We start from the raw sequence: 15,280 nt of genomic DNA on the forward strand, positions 1-15,280 counted from the left end.
CTAATCAATACTATACAGAAATAATCCCCATCTTTCATGGATGTTTTTATTTTTCGTACCTAATTCCTATTTTGGTTTCGCAACATTTCCAAAATGTAGCTTGACTGTTGGATGGAAGCCTTGCTAGTGACAGTTGTTGTGCATCATTCGCTATCCCTGACACTTGTTTTGGTTCAACAACATTCCCATATTGTCATTTTTCTTTTGCTTCTCACACCTTCATCCATAGCACTGAAGATGGAAATGTCCTCACGATACGAACACTGCAGCAAATAAATATGAACCGTTCCCATGCTAACTGCCTTAAGATGATGGGAAGGAGCCGCTGAGGTCATCTGCTGTAACCCAGAGAATGTGCTCTTCACAATGCAATGTCCAGGCTCTACTGAAGCGGGTACTCAACTGTACACCACATTACGGCATGCAAGACTGTAACTCCTTATAATGATGTATTATGCCTGTTTGTGTGACTGTTTGGTTTTGCCTTTTTAGTGGTTTTTGTATCTTTACAATTTTCTCTTCCATTGCCATTTTGTCTGTTAAAACATTGAAGTGTCTTCGTCTTAGTGCTGCATGTGCTACTACTAGTAGCCTGTCCTGTTGGACGTTTTTATGTGTCTATGATGTAACCAGATCTGGAGTACCAAAGCGTTTGCACAAAGAAGTCTGGTCCTCGCACATCCAGTATGTGTACATGCATGCACTCCATCAAGGTTTTTGACCGGCCCGGTCTCGTGAAACTTTGTGAAGTGAGTGTGATGTCTTGAAATGCAGATAACTCGATCTGTGCATGAAAAGTGAGAGGAAGCAGCTTTACCCACCAGGATGAGGTGGAAGAGACGTACGTGACTGGAAACAGGAAGTAGTTTGACGCTGAATCAGCGTGATGGAAAGTACGGGTGTAGAGGTCGGGAATGCGACCTGGGTTCAATTCCAAATTTATGACAAGAAGTTTTCATTTTCAGCAAACGTTTTTCCTATTTAACCATGACCAAACCCTTAACCTAACCTTAACCAAATAGTTTGTTACCTAAACCTAACCCCAACCTTAACTGAAGTTGTTTTACTCGCCTAAACTCGACTAGACATGTCCAGTCTGCACTTATGTCGTAATCCTTTTGTGGTGAAAGAGCATAATCTCCACATACTTTTGTGTCCACAACACGTAATCTGCACTTCAGAATTTGCGCTCAGTTCACAAAATTTTGTCAGACTGTGTTGGGTTTTACCTTTGCTGCTGTGATTCTGTTTTACCTCACCTTCTTGTATTTATTTAGCTTTTTTTTTTTTTGTCAAAATATTTATTGCCTGTCTCTGAACTGCTGAATGAATGAAATGTATGGGATTTAATAAAAAGTAAGCTTTATTTGGATACAGTTATTCTCACAAGTAATTTGTTTTACATGGAAAGGCTGGATTACAACTGTATACTCTGTCAGGTCTGATTAACCATATAATACATACATACACAAACTAGTAATTGATACGTATTGTAACACAATTACCTATATTAAGGATTTCATTCCAAAATTTGACATATAATTTTGAGGGGAAAATGACTGTTCACTGTTCATTAGTAAATATTTCAAATATATAGATGATTATGTACTAGAAGGTTTCACTAGATTATCAGGCTACATAGGGAATTTAAAGGTTCAGTTTACATGCACTTATGTGTCACTTATTGTGAAAGCTTTTTCTGTGTTCAGGGAATCCGTGGGTCCTCAAAGTCTGAAAAAGTCTTATTATCTAAGTAAGGCCTTAAAAGGTATTAAAATGTCTTAAATCCAGATATTACAACTCTTTATTTTAGTCAGCGTGCTATGACAGCGGTTAGTACAAAATGTGCAGAAAGCCTGTTTCAAGCAGAAATGTAAGGGAGGGGTTTCCTCAGTTGAGTACAGCTCTATAACCACTATACGACATCCGGTACAAACCAAAACCCCAAACGTGAGTCTGCTGGGATGCTCTTTAGTCTTCCCATGATCTGGTCTGTGATTGTCTGCACCACCCACTATCTCCATACAGTTTCCTTGTGTGCACAGGCGGGAGTTGAATCATGCCATTCCTGAGATACTACACCCACACACACTGAAACTCGTCTCCATAGCTGTTCCATCCATGACACAGGTTTCTAAGGCTGCGTTCACACCCAGCATGTTCTGAGCGGTTTATTTGAACTGTGCAGCGTTTTCCTCATTTAGTTCAGCTCATTTGGCTAGGTGAACAATGACCTTTGAACAGCCACTTTGCTTAGCATTGCCTCTCTTTCAAAAGTTGACGCTTGTGGGTTTTTCACTGCTTCTGGGGTCAAGCATCCAAGCAAAAGTTTGTTTGACATCATTTGGTTATGTAGACCTATTTTGTTTTTTATAATTTGGCCCAAATAAAATCCACAATCATATATCTGGAAAACAATCTTTGAATTATGCTTTACTCTTGCGCGCAAGCTAGCTAAGTGGCTACAGCGCTAACATTACATGTTTAGCGTACTAGAACTAAGTTGTTTTTTTATTAGTCTTCAAATACACAACAAATCTGCAATGACAGTTCTTTCTATATCACCAGAGTAAGCTGAGTAAAGTACATATATGTCATAAGACAATATTCAAAAGGAAATAGAAAGAACAAAAAAACAAAACAAAACAATGAGGAATGAAATAGTAAATTAAAGGGGGGGAAAAAAACTAGAACTAAAGGGTAACTTAGGTATTTTTCAACCTGGACCCTATTTTCCCAACTTTTTGTGTCTAAGTAACTAATGGGGACAACAATTTTTGAAATTGGTCCAGTATTGAGTGAGATCGCATCGCCGGCAGCCGCGAAACGAGCTGCAATGTAATCCGACGGGGCAAATCGCACCGTCAATGTACGTCCACTAAAAGTGCTTGTTTTTGCCACTGACAGGCTCAGATTCAGAAGTGTCTGACAACACTATGGAAAGGACCCTACAGAGAAATGAAACGTTTTTCTTTACCTTTCGCTTGATCCGGTCTGTTTGTTATTGTGTACAAGTCAATCTCCTATTATAATCTATGATATATTTATTTAGCCTATTAAACCAGCAGCCCGCGGCTGCTGGCTGACGCGATCTCGCTCAATACTGGACCGATTTCAAAAATTGTTGTCCCCTTTAGTTACTTAGACACAAAAAGTTGGGAAAATAGGGTCCAGGTTGAAAAATACCTAAGTTACCCTTAAGTAGCAGGTAGAATATTTTATGTTTTTTAGGGCAACATACACACTAGGAACACCAACAATCACTGCCACATTCCACCATGCATTTCATTTGACAAGATCTTTATATGCTGATGTGAGTTGGGAAATCCCAAAACAGCTGTAATAATACTCCCTTCCATCTTCCATTCAAAGATAAAGTGGAACTAGAAACCAAAGCTTAATGACAGAGAATTTAAAGTCCCACTGAAACGGAAGTTAGAGCTTCTTTAGCTTCTGTACTGTGACGTATTTCCCAGTGAAACTGAATATTTGAGCGGTGTACAGTTACAAGAGGGATTTAAATCAAATCCTTCGCATTTGATTGGACCGCTAAACAGTGGGCGGGGCTTAGAGTTTAGCGGGATACGGAGCTACAGAGAGAAACGGAGCTACAGAGGACTGTTGGCTCCACACACACCTCCCTCACCTGTTGTTAGATCAGGAGGACAAGGTAGAGATGAATGAATTAGACCTCAGTGACATTGTTTTGGAAATGAAAACAAAGTTTTTGCCCACTGATATCCAAACACACATCTCTTCCTATCTCTCTCCATATTGCTCTGTCAGCTACGACCCAGAAACGGTGAAGTGCGGTTTTATATGACCGGTGTGGCTAGCTAGAGGTTGAAGAATGATTGATGGGCGGATGTCATGATATTATTGGTTGAAATTGGTTATGGGCATGCTTACGTAAGCACACGGCATATTTTGTTTTACAGGAAGAAAACATGATTGAATTTTGATATAAGAATACAAAGAAATTGATTTTTTGTATTTTTTTGGCATATATTGTTAAATAGGTGCACAATATGACCAGGGATGTGATCTAAAAGGGTTAAAAAGGCATTTTTCATTTCATCTCGACTTTAAGAGCCAGATTTTTGCCTGAATGTGATTGGCTCTTGCGCCACCATGACCTTTGTGTTCATTAGCTTTTCTCATCACATATCGCGGGCTTGGTTTGTGTTTAAGCAAAGAATTAACTATGCGCACATCAACAGTGGGTCCTGGGTTAAGTGCTGGACATCCAACCATAGAATGAGGAAAACTGTCCGTCCGTCCGTCCGTCTGTCCGCATCCATTTTGCTCCCCAACGGGTTGGCCAATCAATCTCAAACTGCACATTGAGCATTGGCATATTCAGGGACTGACGGAGCTGCTTTTTCCATTTTCCTAAATTTACGCTGTTTATGCGCCTTTTTGGCAAGTCTGCACGGAGTTATCTGCGCGGAGTTGTGGCACGCGCATCCCCGGAAGTCTGCACGTAGTTGTGGCGCGCGCAACCCCGGGCATGGACTAGTCAGCTAAAAAGTAGAACCCGCACACCAAAGTATGAATCAGCAATTTTTTTGTTTTTTACTATTTTTTGTTTTTTTGGTATTTCTGCTTTATTAGACAGTCACAGTAGAGAGAGACAGAAAAGACAGGGCAGAGAGAGGGGAGGACAGGCAACAAAGGGCGAGTGAGTTTCAATGTGTGGGTGTGTAGTATCTCAGGAATGGCATGATGTAAGTTCCACCTATGCACACAAGGAAACTGGATGGAGATAGTGGGTGGTTCACGATAGTTGACCCAGTATCTGAGCATTATCTGTTTGGCTACCGTGTGTTCAGTAGTTCTGCAGGTTCCTTTTGATTGACATGTCACATTCTGATTGTTGTAAAACTTTGATTGAATTTTGATATACAGTTCCTTTTGGAATTTGGATTCTAGACCATCACCGAAAAGGCATTTAAACATTAACTTTCAAAGCAAATGAATGAGTTAGTTGAGTTGTCTGCACAATTTACTCTATTCATCCATTTCTTATTCATTTTAGCATCACTCTATGGTGGAGCCATTATCATAACCTATTAGGCTATGTTTTCATATTCAAACAAACTGGCTTGAATTTTCCTCATATGTGATCTGTAGCAGTCGCCTAGCTATTCACGGCAGGCCAAATCATGTCATTACAACCATGAAATGAACAAGCTAAAGTAAACGGGCTGCAGCATGCCATTCATGAGCGTAATGTGTTTGTTTCAGCATTTGTTTCCTGAGTTTGAAAATGTTCTGTTTTGCTATCAGCAGAACAACATTCTTATCTTCAAGATGGGACTTTCTTTTTGGTGATGCTGTAGTTCAAAGATGATCTGTGGAGTTCCCCAGGGGTCTATTCTTGGTCCAATTTTGTTTTCTATCAATATGCTAACCTTGGGGCTCCTGTCATGTGGATGATACGCAGCTGTATTTAACATTGGACCCAAGTAACTTCAAGGAATGTACTCCATTGTTATCTCCAGGACCTTCAAAACTAGATGTCACAATCTGAATCTGAAATCTGAAATACTTATTGGTGCTGACAGTATTAGTGCCCCAACTATTAAACAGCTTGGTCCATTGTCCCAAAATGTGACCTCAGACTAGAAATCTCAGTGTTGGGTTTGACAGATATTTAAGTATAGAAATGCACATAAAATCAGCGGTGCAGTCATGCTTCTTCCAACTTAGAAACATTGTGAAGATAAAACCTTTTCTAGCTGTCATTCATGCCTTTATTTCTTCACATCTTGATTATTGTAATCCACTACAGTCCCAGCAAACGAAGTATTTCCAGATTACAATTAGTCCAAAATATGGCAGTTAGGCTCCTTACAGGCACTAAGAGGAGACAACACTCACATTTTAGCCAGTCTTCATTGGTTATCAATAAGATTGACGACTGATTTTGAAAATTACTTTTAAGGCACTGAGTCATCTGATACCTGAGAAGTAGAGGTGGCTTCTTGGTCATGTGTTTTATTAATGTTATTTTGGATATGAATACCATTTGAAAACCTAATAGCCAGAATTTATTCTTTATTCTAATCAGGGATGGATGGCGTTTTGGTAGGTTTAAAATATGAAGTTATTGGCTGACACTGGTTGATTTTGTCCTGCCTGGTCAGGAAAAACTAGATCTAATGCTAAATAAAGGATTCCCCACCTGTGGATTACAGCAGTTAATATAGGTCAGAGGTTACATTAACGAAAGACACAAGAATTGCAAGCCAACTGAGCCCAAACTTCTTAGAGTACTATTCCAATACTATTTCACTATAGATTCCTGTTTCATTTCCCTTGTGCTCTGTTTAGTTTTTTTTGTTGTTTTTGTTGCTTAATTCCTCTGCTTCAAGACAGGAAGCCTTGCCTGAGTGGATGTTCTGATACATCTAATCATGTATCTTTCATCACCTTTCATCTACAGGCTCCAAGTTCTATCAAAGTACAGAACTAAATGTCAGCGCAGGTAAAACAAACCGCTTACCTGTGTCCATTTTGACACTGAGCATCTTGAGTTGACTTGGAAAACACAAGCAGAGGATTCAGTCATCTGATCCAGGTAAGGTGAACATGAGGCAGCTCAGTGTAATTATCCGATTGCCTCTGAACACAGAGTATTGTTTGTTTAATAAGTGACGTGTGTGTGTGTCTTTATTTGAATGCCTGAACTGTCCTGCTGGTCGAATATGAAGCGAATATGATGCACATACAAAACTCTACCTGGAAGAGCAAGTACAACCCAGCTGTGTCCTGTTGTGTAGGTGAGACCGGGGATGATTGTAACACATTTTGTCTCAGCACCTATAACTCTAGATCTCTCAAATTTTGACACAAAGTATCCACATCTGTCTACTACAAATAGCAGTCATTTCAACCTCTATTATAATATCACAGACTTCATGAATTGATGTCAAATACAAGGAGTTCCCATGTTATAACCGATGCCAATACCGGGGTAAGTTGTAACACTAGCTGGGGTAAGGTGTAACAATAAGAGGAAAGAAGCAAAAATTGGGCCCACACTATATAACTTACATTAGAACAGCTTTAATGAAGAATGTACGAAATGAAAGAACAACATAATCTTTAGCTCTTTAGAGTTCCAAAAATAACAAAAAATAACCATAAAATGACTCCACTGCCTCCGCCACTCCCTGTATCTCGCTTAATTTGCACTAAACCTTGACTGCACTGCTCAGCAGCACTTTATTATGGCTACCATTCCAATGGTTTGATACTTTTAACGAACAGATACATTTTTTGGTTGTTTGCTGTAACTGTTGTGATTAATGTCCCATGTCCTCTTGTATGTTGTGTTTGTGTTTTTGCCCTCTACTGCAAATCAAATTTCCCCTTGAGGGACAATAAAGATCTGAACTGAACTGAACTCCACACAGCCCGTACAGCATAATCCAAGTCTGACGCCATACGATCGCTCTGTGAATGGAAAAAAAAAGTTTTTTATCCATTATTTAATGCAAATTGAGTCTTTCTCCATTGTATTTTGCTTCTGCATTACCAAACCTTGCGAGGCCACCGTGGCAGCTGTATGGAGTCATGTTATTTTTGGAAATGTAAAGATCAGTCTTCAAAGACTTCAGTTGTTTCGCAGAAGGTTGCTACAGAGTTCTACTGGGAAGCTCCAGGAGTGTTATATGGACTAACAAACTTCACCAGAGTTTCAGCTGGCATGAGGGTGAGTAGATAATGACTGAATTTTCATTTTTGGGTGAACTATTCCTTTAAGTCTACATCGTTCCCTCTGCCCTCAAAGAATCGATGTCAGAAAATTTGGCAGCAGGGATTCCCCCAGGGGGGAGTCACAGAGGGCAGGTTAAGAGGACTAGTGAAACGCACTGTGCCATCAAGAGCCATGTGCACAGGTGTTCATTCCATCCAAACCCTTAACAGCAGCTGAATTTCACTTCCTTTCACCGTCCTCCTCTGTGATTGAAGGTGTGCTAATCAGTGGACCATGGTTGAGAGCCATTGGACAACACCATCTCTGAACTACTCAAAACGTTTTTTCTTGCCTAACGCTTCACTGGAATGTAAAGTCCCTCCAAAAATCTCCAAAGCATGAGTCAGCAGTCACTTTCACTTCACTTACTGTATACCGGCACTTTAAGCATTCTTTTTGATTGGCAAGCCTGAACCGTTCTCCATCAGAGTATCTGCAGGTGTCAGAATGCCACATTTAAGACTTTTTAAGAATTTTTAAGGCTACCTGGAATTGAATTTAAGACCAACTTAACAAAGCAAAACAAGAACACAAAGCTGGCAGAACCAGCCTATTTCTGATTGAACATAATGCAAATTGTGAAACTGTAAACAGGCAGTAAAAGGATAATAGAAACTGAAGTCTAATTGTGTTTAGTAAAGCAGATAAGATGCTTGTCTGTATTAATCTAAGAGTGGACATGCAGCTCAAAGAAACCTGTTTTTACACGGTGAAAAAAATTATAAAGACCTCTAATAACTGGATTTAACTTAACCGTCTTTGGACCTTTGACCTGCAGACAATATTGGCTCCAGAGTCAGCTGTCAGTTGAAACGCGAGCTCTGTTGCCTCTTGCTGCTAATGACTCCAAAGTCCAAAGACTTTCTCAGACTTCTGAAGGACTCGTGTCTACCCTGTTGTAAAATTTTAACTGTTTATTAGACCTATCTTGCAGGGAAATACTTCAGTCTCTACAAGAACTCAACACCTTATTATTAGCCTTTTCAGCAATTTAATTATTAAGCTTCTTAGTTCTGTTATGTCGTGCAAAGAAAGCTTACAAGGCACTCATTTTTTCTTACACAGATACCTGATTGCCATTTGAGTTTTAGTCACAATATTTTATTGAGACAAACATGGACAAAAAGACTTGGGGGCTTGGTATGACTTGGACATATGAGAGTTAGCAACACTCGCCAAAACTACTTTCATTTCACGCTGTTGTTATTCCCTCTCACATATCCAGGCCAACCCACACACAAAGGCATGTACATAACTAAAATAGCAGTGAGATGAGAATAATGCAGAAAGTGCAGTCGGCTCAAGCGAAACCAAGTGAAAGCACACATCAAAGAAATTAACTTTCCATTTTAGTCCATGGTGATGTTAAGACCGATCTTACTGGTTGTACTGGCTCTATTAGTTTCAGTGGGACTATTTGTGTAAACAGGAAGAAAGCCATTAAATCATAATCCAGGTAATTCAGTATCAGCATAGGTCTGCTATAACAATTTAACAGATGTACTTAACTAAAAAAAGCATCTTTGGTGTGTTTCCCCATCTCAAGACACTTCAAACTCCTTGTGATGGTGATTTTTCCAGCCTAAGCATATTTTGTCTGCAATAAAACTGGCTCTTAACATTACTTTGGAATACCCAGAATGCCAAATGGCCTTTTATGGAAGGACAACACCAATCCTAATTGCTGGTGAACATTCCTGGAAAGCAGTCAGGCTTCCTGCTTACACATAACTAGAGGAAACAAGTGAAAGTTACCACAGTAAAAATATGGACAGAGAGAGGTGAGAGGTGGAGCTCAGTTAAAAAAAAAATCCCAGACTGTGATTCATATTGATGACTAAGCAATCATGTGTTGTCCATATTCGTTTCAGGGAATCTAGCTACAGTAAAGCAGAAGCTACAACAAGATTATTCTTGTAACCATGTTGACTAGCAGCACATTATTAAAAGGTGCAATGAATACGATTTGTACTGTCCGATAGCACAAAATGACTATAGCTGTGCGGGGTTGATAGGGTTGCTTATATAATACCAATGACTCAGTAATTACTTGGCTAGGTGCTGAGATCCCCCCTCCCCCCTCCACCACAGACACACAGCCAGTTTTAACTGCTTAACAATGGAGGGTGGTGTTATGAATGAGGAACCGGCGTCATAACACATTTCAGCTATGCAGGCTATATATTCTATATTCTTGTTCTCAAGCCCAAAAAGCAAACGGCTAAGCAGTTTTATTATTCCAATACTCAGCATGGTGATATATTAGCTCTTCACTAGACATTTATGTTGCTCTAATTAGCTAGCTACTCGTCTCTGTTGTGACTACCGTAAGCTAGCGTCCCAAAGACTTCTACTAACAACCTACCAAGCTTTTCATTTTTGTGTGTGGTTTTCAAACGGCTGCTCCGTGGCTCAAAACTTCACCCTTCCTCCTAGGCCTTAGTATCATGTAGAAGGTACCATCAAAGTCCCAACAAAGCCTTTAGTTTTCCCAAAAACGCAGCTTTCTGGAGCTGGCAGCTAAAGCTAATGCTAGCTCACTGAAGACGTTGATTCTACGCTACAGCATGCACGGTTCACGTAGCCCTTTAGAATAAAAGTCCCTTGGCAATGTACCAAAACTTGTGAGAGAGAAGCAGTGCGCGCCATGTAAGAAACAAGCCGAATATAAACTTTACTGTCATTCAGCACTCGCTTCTTACCCCGCAAATTATCATTTGAGCTACGGAGCAGCCGTTTGGAAATCAAACACAAAAATGAAGCGCCTGGTAGGTCATTCTGTATTGAAGTGTTTGGGACGCTAGTACTGGCATGTACAAATCCCTACTGGTTGCCAATAGAGTTCGATAAAAGTCACAGATTACCTAATGAACCTTTAACAACAATGGCCTGGGAGAGGAGTTTCATTCCCTCCACATATAGGCTAAAACTATATATATTATATATAACTCTCAACTATACATGGCCTCATCTGCACCACACACAAAATAGAATAAAACAGATATTTAATAAATAGAATGTTTTCTCCCTGTAGGAGGATATAAGTTGTATCAATGTTGTTGCAGTTGTTTGTCAGCCGTCCTGGTGGGGGATCCCTTTTTTTTTTTTCCCCCCCTAATAAGGTTTTCTCTGAAGTTTTTTCTTGCATGCATTGAGGGTCTAAGGCTGCTGGTGCCAGGTAGGTTAGGCTATGTAGAACAGGTAGGCTATTATGTCTTGCTAAAATCTGCTATTGTGTCTTGTGCTTTCTTCTGCTTCTTTGTTTGTCCAATATCATTCTATTCTACGGTCGATTGTTGATCAGTTGGATCTAGTGAGGCTCATTCTCTGTAAAGTCCTTTGAGACAGGCTTGTGATAAAGGGCTATATAAATAAATGAACTTCAACTTAAGTTCCTATTGGTCACTGATAGAGGTTTATAGAGGTCATAAATTACTTTTTGTTCCTTTAAGCTTTGACTTTTGGATTTGCCATGGAGTAGAATGTAAAAACAGTCACAAGATCCAGAGGCAGTTCCCGGTGTCTGGCCGGTTATTGAGCCTCGAGCTCAGCGCCGAAGAACACTTGGTGTTCATTCACAGTCATCAGTTCAGGGTGTGTTGCGAACACCCGCAGTTTGTCATTGGCCTTCAGGCGAAACACTGCGGCCGTGTACAGCGACTTCTTCCATGTTTTCATGCTGCAATTCACCGTGTAGGCCGATGACAGAAGAACTACATCCTTCTTGTAGCTCTCTTTAAAGTTTAACACCTGGTGGATGAGCATCAACTCGTCGTCCTCATCGTCGCAGGAAAACTTCTCTTGGTTCTCGTAGGTGATCTGTAGATACACCCTGTAGTTGCCGTTTCTGGGCACCACGAGGTCTCCGCTGTCGTACTGGAAACCTCCATAGAGGTGGGCATTTCCTTCCTCGTCCTCCCATTCAAGGTATTCCCTCTCAGCGGAACGGTTGGATGCAGCTGAGGATGAGGGCAGAAAGGCAAGGAGTCACTTATAGAAGTTTCTGCTTTTCTGTCACTTCAAGATAATGTGAAATATGGCAGATTAAAAAGTAGCATTAATAATAATAATAATAATACCTAACTTTTTGAGGTTCTTTGGGACCTTGTGTACTACAATGAATGTAAGTCACTAACCTGACAGCCATTAGTAAGTGTGTGATACATATTCCCTGTCTAATCTTCTAGTGCAGTGGTTTTCGGTCCTGCTGGTTTTCTATCCCACCAGCTACTTAATTATTAATTGCATTCACCTGACATCTCAGGTGTACATCAGTCCCCGATGGTATGTGTGTGATGCAATGCACTTACAAAAAAGTCTTCTAGTGTCTCCCTAGCCTAGGCAATCAATGCTGTTCGTAACATCTGTAAATAACAACTGTAAGTAAATCCATATTAGTAATCCGTAGCCTAGCCTTTCCCATATTCCCCACTATTACAGTCTACTGAACGTGTTGAAATTGGTTGCATACATTCCTGTCAAAAGTTTGGGGACACCTCATTGAATGTACTATGTTTTTCATTCTCTTAAAGCCATTTTGATCTAAAGTCTTATGCTTAAATGCTTGAAATTTGTTTCTTAGACAAATATAAATAGTGAAGTTGATGCCTATGTATGAATTTCTTTCCAAAGCCTTTGCCTTTACATCAAGGCAAAGGGCGGCTACTAAAAATGTGGCATCCCCAAACTTTTGATGGGCAGTGTATTTTTTATATAACCACACAACTGTTGCTGCTGCAATGACTCATTTTCTGCACAAGGTCAGTTCAGTTTCATTTCTCATTTCATATCTCATCTTGGTTCACATATTTTTCCAAAGAGCCTTACAGTGCATCCATTTTTACAGTAGGTGACCCCAGTGGAAATCGGACCACCAACCCCGGCAGTGTGAGTGCCTTGCTCCAGTGTACTACAGCTTACCTGTTAGCAGGGCACTTGGATTCTGAGGCTGCTTGTGTTGCTGCTGTTTGGCGCTGGTGGCTACAAGAGAGATTTAAATGGATCTATTTTTTATTGATTATAACTCATATCAATACAGCCTCAATCTCACTATCATACATACTGAATAAGATAGTTACCAGATAAATGGCCGTCATCATGCATGATGTGCTATGAGGAAACAAACAGTGTTAGCAAAAATTGTTTCGACTAATATATATATATATATTTTTTTTACATAACAGTTCATTTAAATATTTACAAGAGAATTTTGAAATCTATAAATGCAAACCTGTAACTGTATAATAGTTAATTCGATTTTAATTAACTTAAAATATATAAACGGACACCAGTTAATTTAAATGTTAATTCTATAATATTTCTAAACACACGCCTGTAACGTCATAATAGTTCATTTAAATATCAATTACATTAAGTCCATTCATAAATTACTGATATCATATAACTGTTATATACTATATAACAGTTGCATAACAGTTATCCAAAACAATATTATTAAAGAATAAACACACACTAGTAATTTAAATATTAACGGTACAATATCATATAAACACGCACGGTTCATTTACATAGGCTATTAACGCATTCGTCGCTACCGTGCACGCGACGTGAACAGACCGGAACAGACATATTTGGCCTCACTCATATTTAACCACCTGTTTAATTTAAGGCTTATCTTTTCATTATTATAACTAATGAAAAGATAAGCCTTACTGACCATTTGCCATCTTATTTTAATAAAATAGTGTTAGCATAATTTTCTAGGAATAAGCCACTGTAGACCGTAATTGCAAAACAGCGAAGAGGCATTTAAACCATCAACAACAACAACAACAGCGCCTGTTAACGTTAGCTGGCGTAAAGTCAGCCTCGGTTGGAGGTTTTACCTGGCAGTCCGACGACTGATGATATCCACTTCCAAACACGAACATGAGCAGTAACGCCAGGACCAGTGAAACCAGTAGCAGGACCCCCGCCACTATGAACTGGGCAAGCCGCTGTAGTTGCGTTTTCTTATGGTTCTTATGGTGGAGAAGTTGAATCAAAGTGTTTTGCCGACATAAATTCGCCTCCCCTCCACAGCAGCAGCAGTAACAGTCTCCCTCCTCCATGTTGCCGGTTTCCTTCGTCGTCTCAGCCGCCGACCAGCGTCTTCATTTATCAACCTGGTGTCGCCCACGTTAAAGTGAGTCTCCAAGTTTGACTGACTGTTGTTAAGCCTCAAACATTAACTTCCTCTTAGACCGAGGTCACCATAGAGTCAGTCTGCTATAGCTAGCGGTACACACCTGTAGGTGGTAGACTAAATAAAGAGGTGGGTTAATTACAGGCGGTGGCCAGCATGAGAAACACCAGTAGGCATGCTTTGATTCAGAGTGTGGACAAAATATACACTGCGAAAAATTAAAGGTTAAATACGATTTTTCGACAACCCTTTAAATTACACAGGACATTGATTACACACTAATGACTAGAAACAACTAAGTAATATCCAAGTAAATACATGTTACTCGTCATTATCACTGTATGAATGGAAACCTGATGAAGGAACAAAATGTTTCTGCACAGTTGTAGTCACTTTATGTAATGAATGCCCCTCCCCTCTGTGAAAGATAAACCAATGGAGATAGTGTGGGGAAGCATTTCTTCCTTTTTGAACCAATTTATCCTTCGCCATCCTTTAAGTTTTCAAAAGTGTGTGGTAGTTCCGCTTATCTAATACAATTACTGGTAAAAGCACCTTTTTTAAAACTTGTACACAGAATTTGAATGGATAGAACAGTTTTTCCACTGTTTTCTATGGTATTTTGGCTAGTACACCAAAAAATGGCATCTATGGTTAGCTTCTATGGTGACAACGGAAGTTTAGCCATTAAGGCCATAAAGTGTCACACCGGCTGCCACGCAGCGTGAGTGGGTAAGCTTTGAGGAGTGCGGCAAAACTCGCGGAGGGGGCACTGCAGTTTTCGTCAAGCGGTCATGGTGTACAGACATCAAGGTTTTAGCCAAACTATGTTCATCAAATGTAGAATATCTGACCATTAGATGTAGGCCTACTTACCAAGAGAACTACAGTGCATCATACTGAGCGTTGTTTACATCCCCCCTTCGGCTAACGCGGATGAAGCACTGAGAGAACTCTACAGCGTGGTCAGTAAGCATGAAAATACATATCCTGATCATTGTGCTAGGAGATTTTAATCATTGCAATCTGAAGTCAATCTTACCAAAATATGAACAATATATTACCTTTCCTACCAGAGGAAATAACACACTGGATAAATGTTACAGTAATATAAAAAAGGCATTCACTGCAGTCCCCAAGCCTAACTTTGGCAAATCTGACTACATTGCCATCTTGCTGCAGCCCTCACATACCAAGAAGCTTAAAGCTGAACCGGTCACGGTGAGGACTGTGCAAAAGTCTCTGCAGCAGGTTAACCCCCATAAGGCAGCAGGGCCGGATGGAGTGTCACCTAGAGTTCTAAAAGCCTGTGCTGCTGAGCTGGCAGATGTGTGTACAGACATCTTTAACACCTCGCTGGCCCAGGCTGT

At 40.1% G+C, this 15,280-nt stretch overlaps 1 protein-coding gene across 1 annotated transcript; it reads right to left on the reverse strand.

Moving 5' to 3' along the window:
- Window positions 1-10,836: 10,836 nt before the first annotated feature.
- LOC139914970 (tumor necrosis factor-like) lies at window positions 10,837-13,904 on the reverse strand. The gene is made up of 4 exons (XM_071903437.2): window positions 13,612-13,904; window positions 12,844-12,874; window positions 12,686-12,745; window positions 10,837-11,724 (listed from the first exon to the last, which is right to left on the reverse strand). The coding sequence occupies exons 1-4, from the start codon at window positions 13,834-13,836 to the stop codon at window positions 11,297-11,299; spliced, it is 744 nt and encodes a 247-aa protein (XP_071759538.2). The 5' UTR covers window positions 13,837-13,904; the 3' UTR covers window positions 10,837-11,296.
- Window positions 13,905-15,280: the final 1,376 nt, after the last annotated feature.

Source organism: Centroberyx gerrardi, chromosome 8 (genome assembly GCF_048128805.1).
Source record: "Centroberyx gerrardi isolate f3 chromosome 8, fCenGer3.hap1.cur.20231027, whole genome shotgun sequence".
NCBI classification, from domain to species: domain Eukaryota; kingdom Metazoa; phylum Chordata; class Actinopteri; order Beryciformes; family Berycidae; genus Centroberyx; species Centroberyx gerrardi.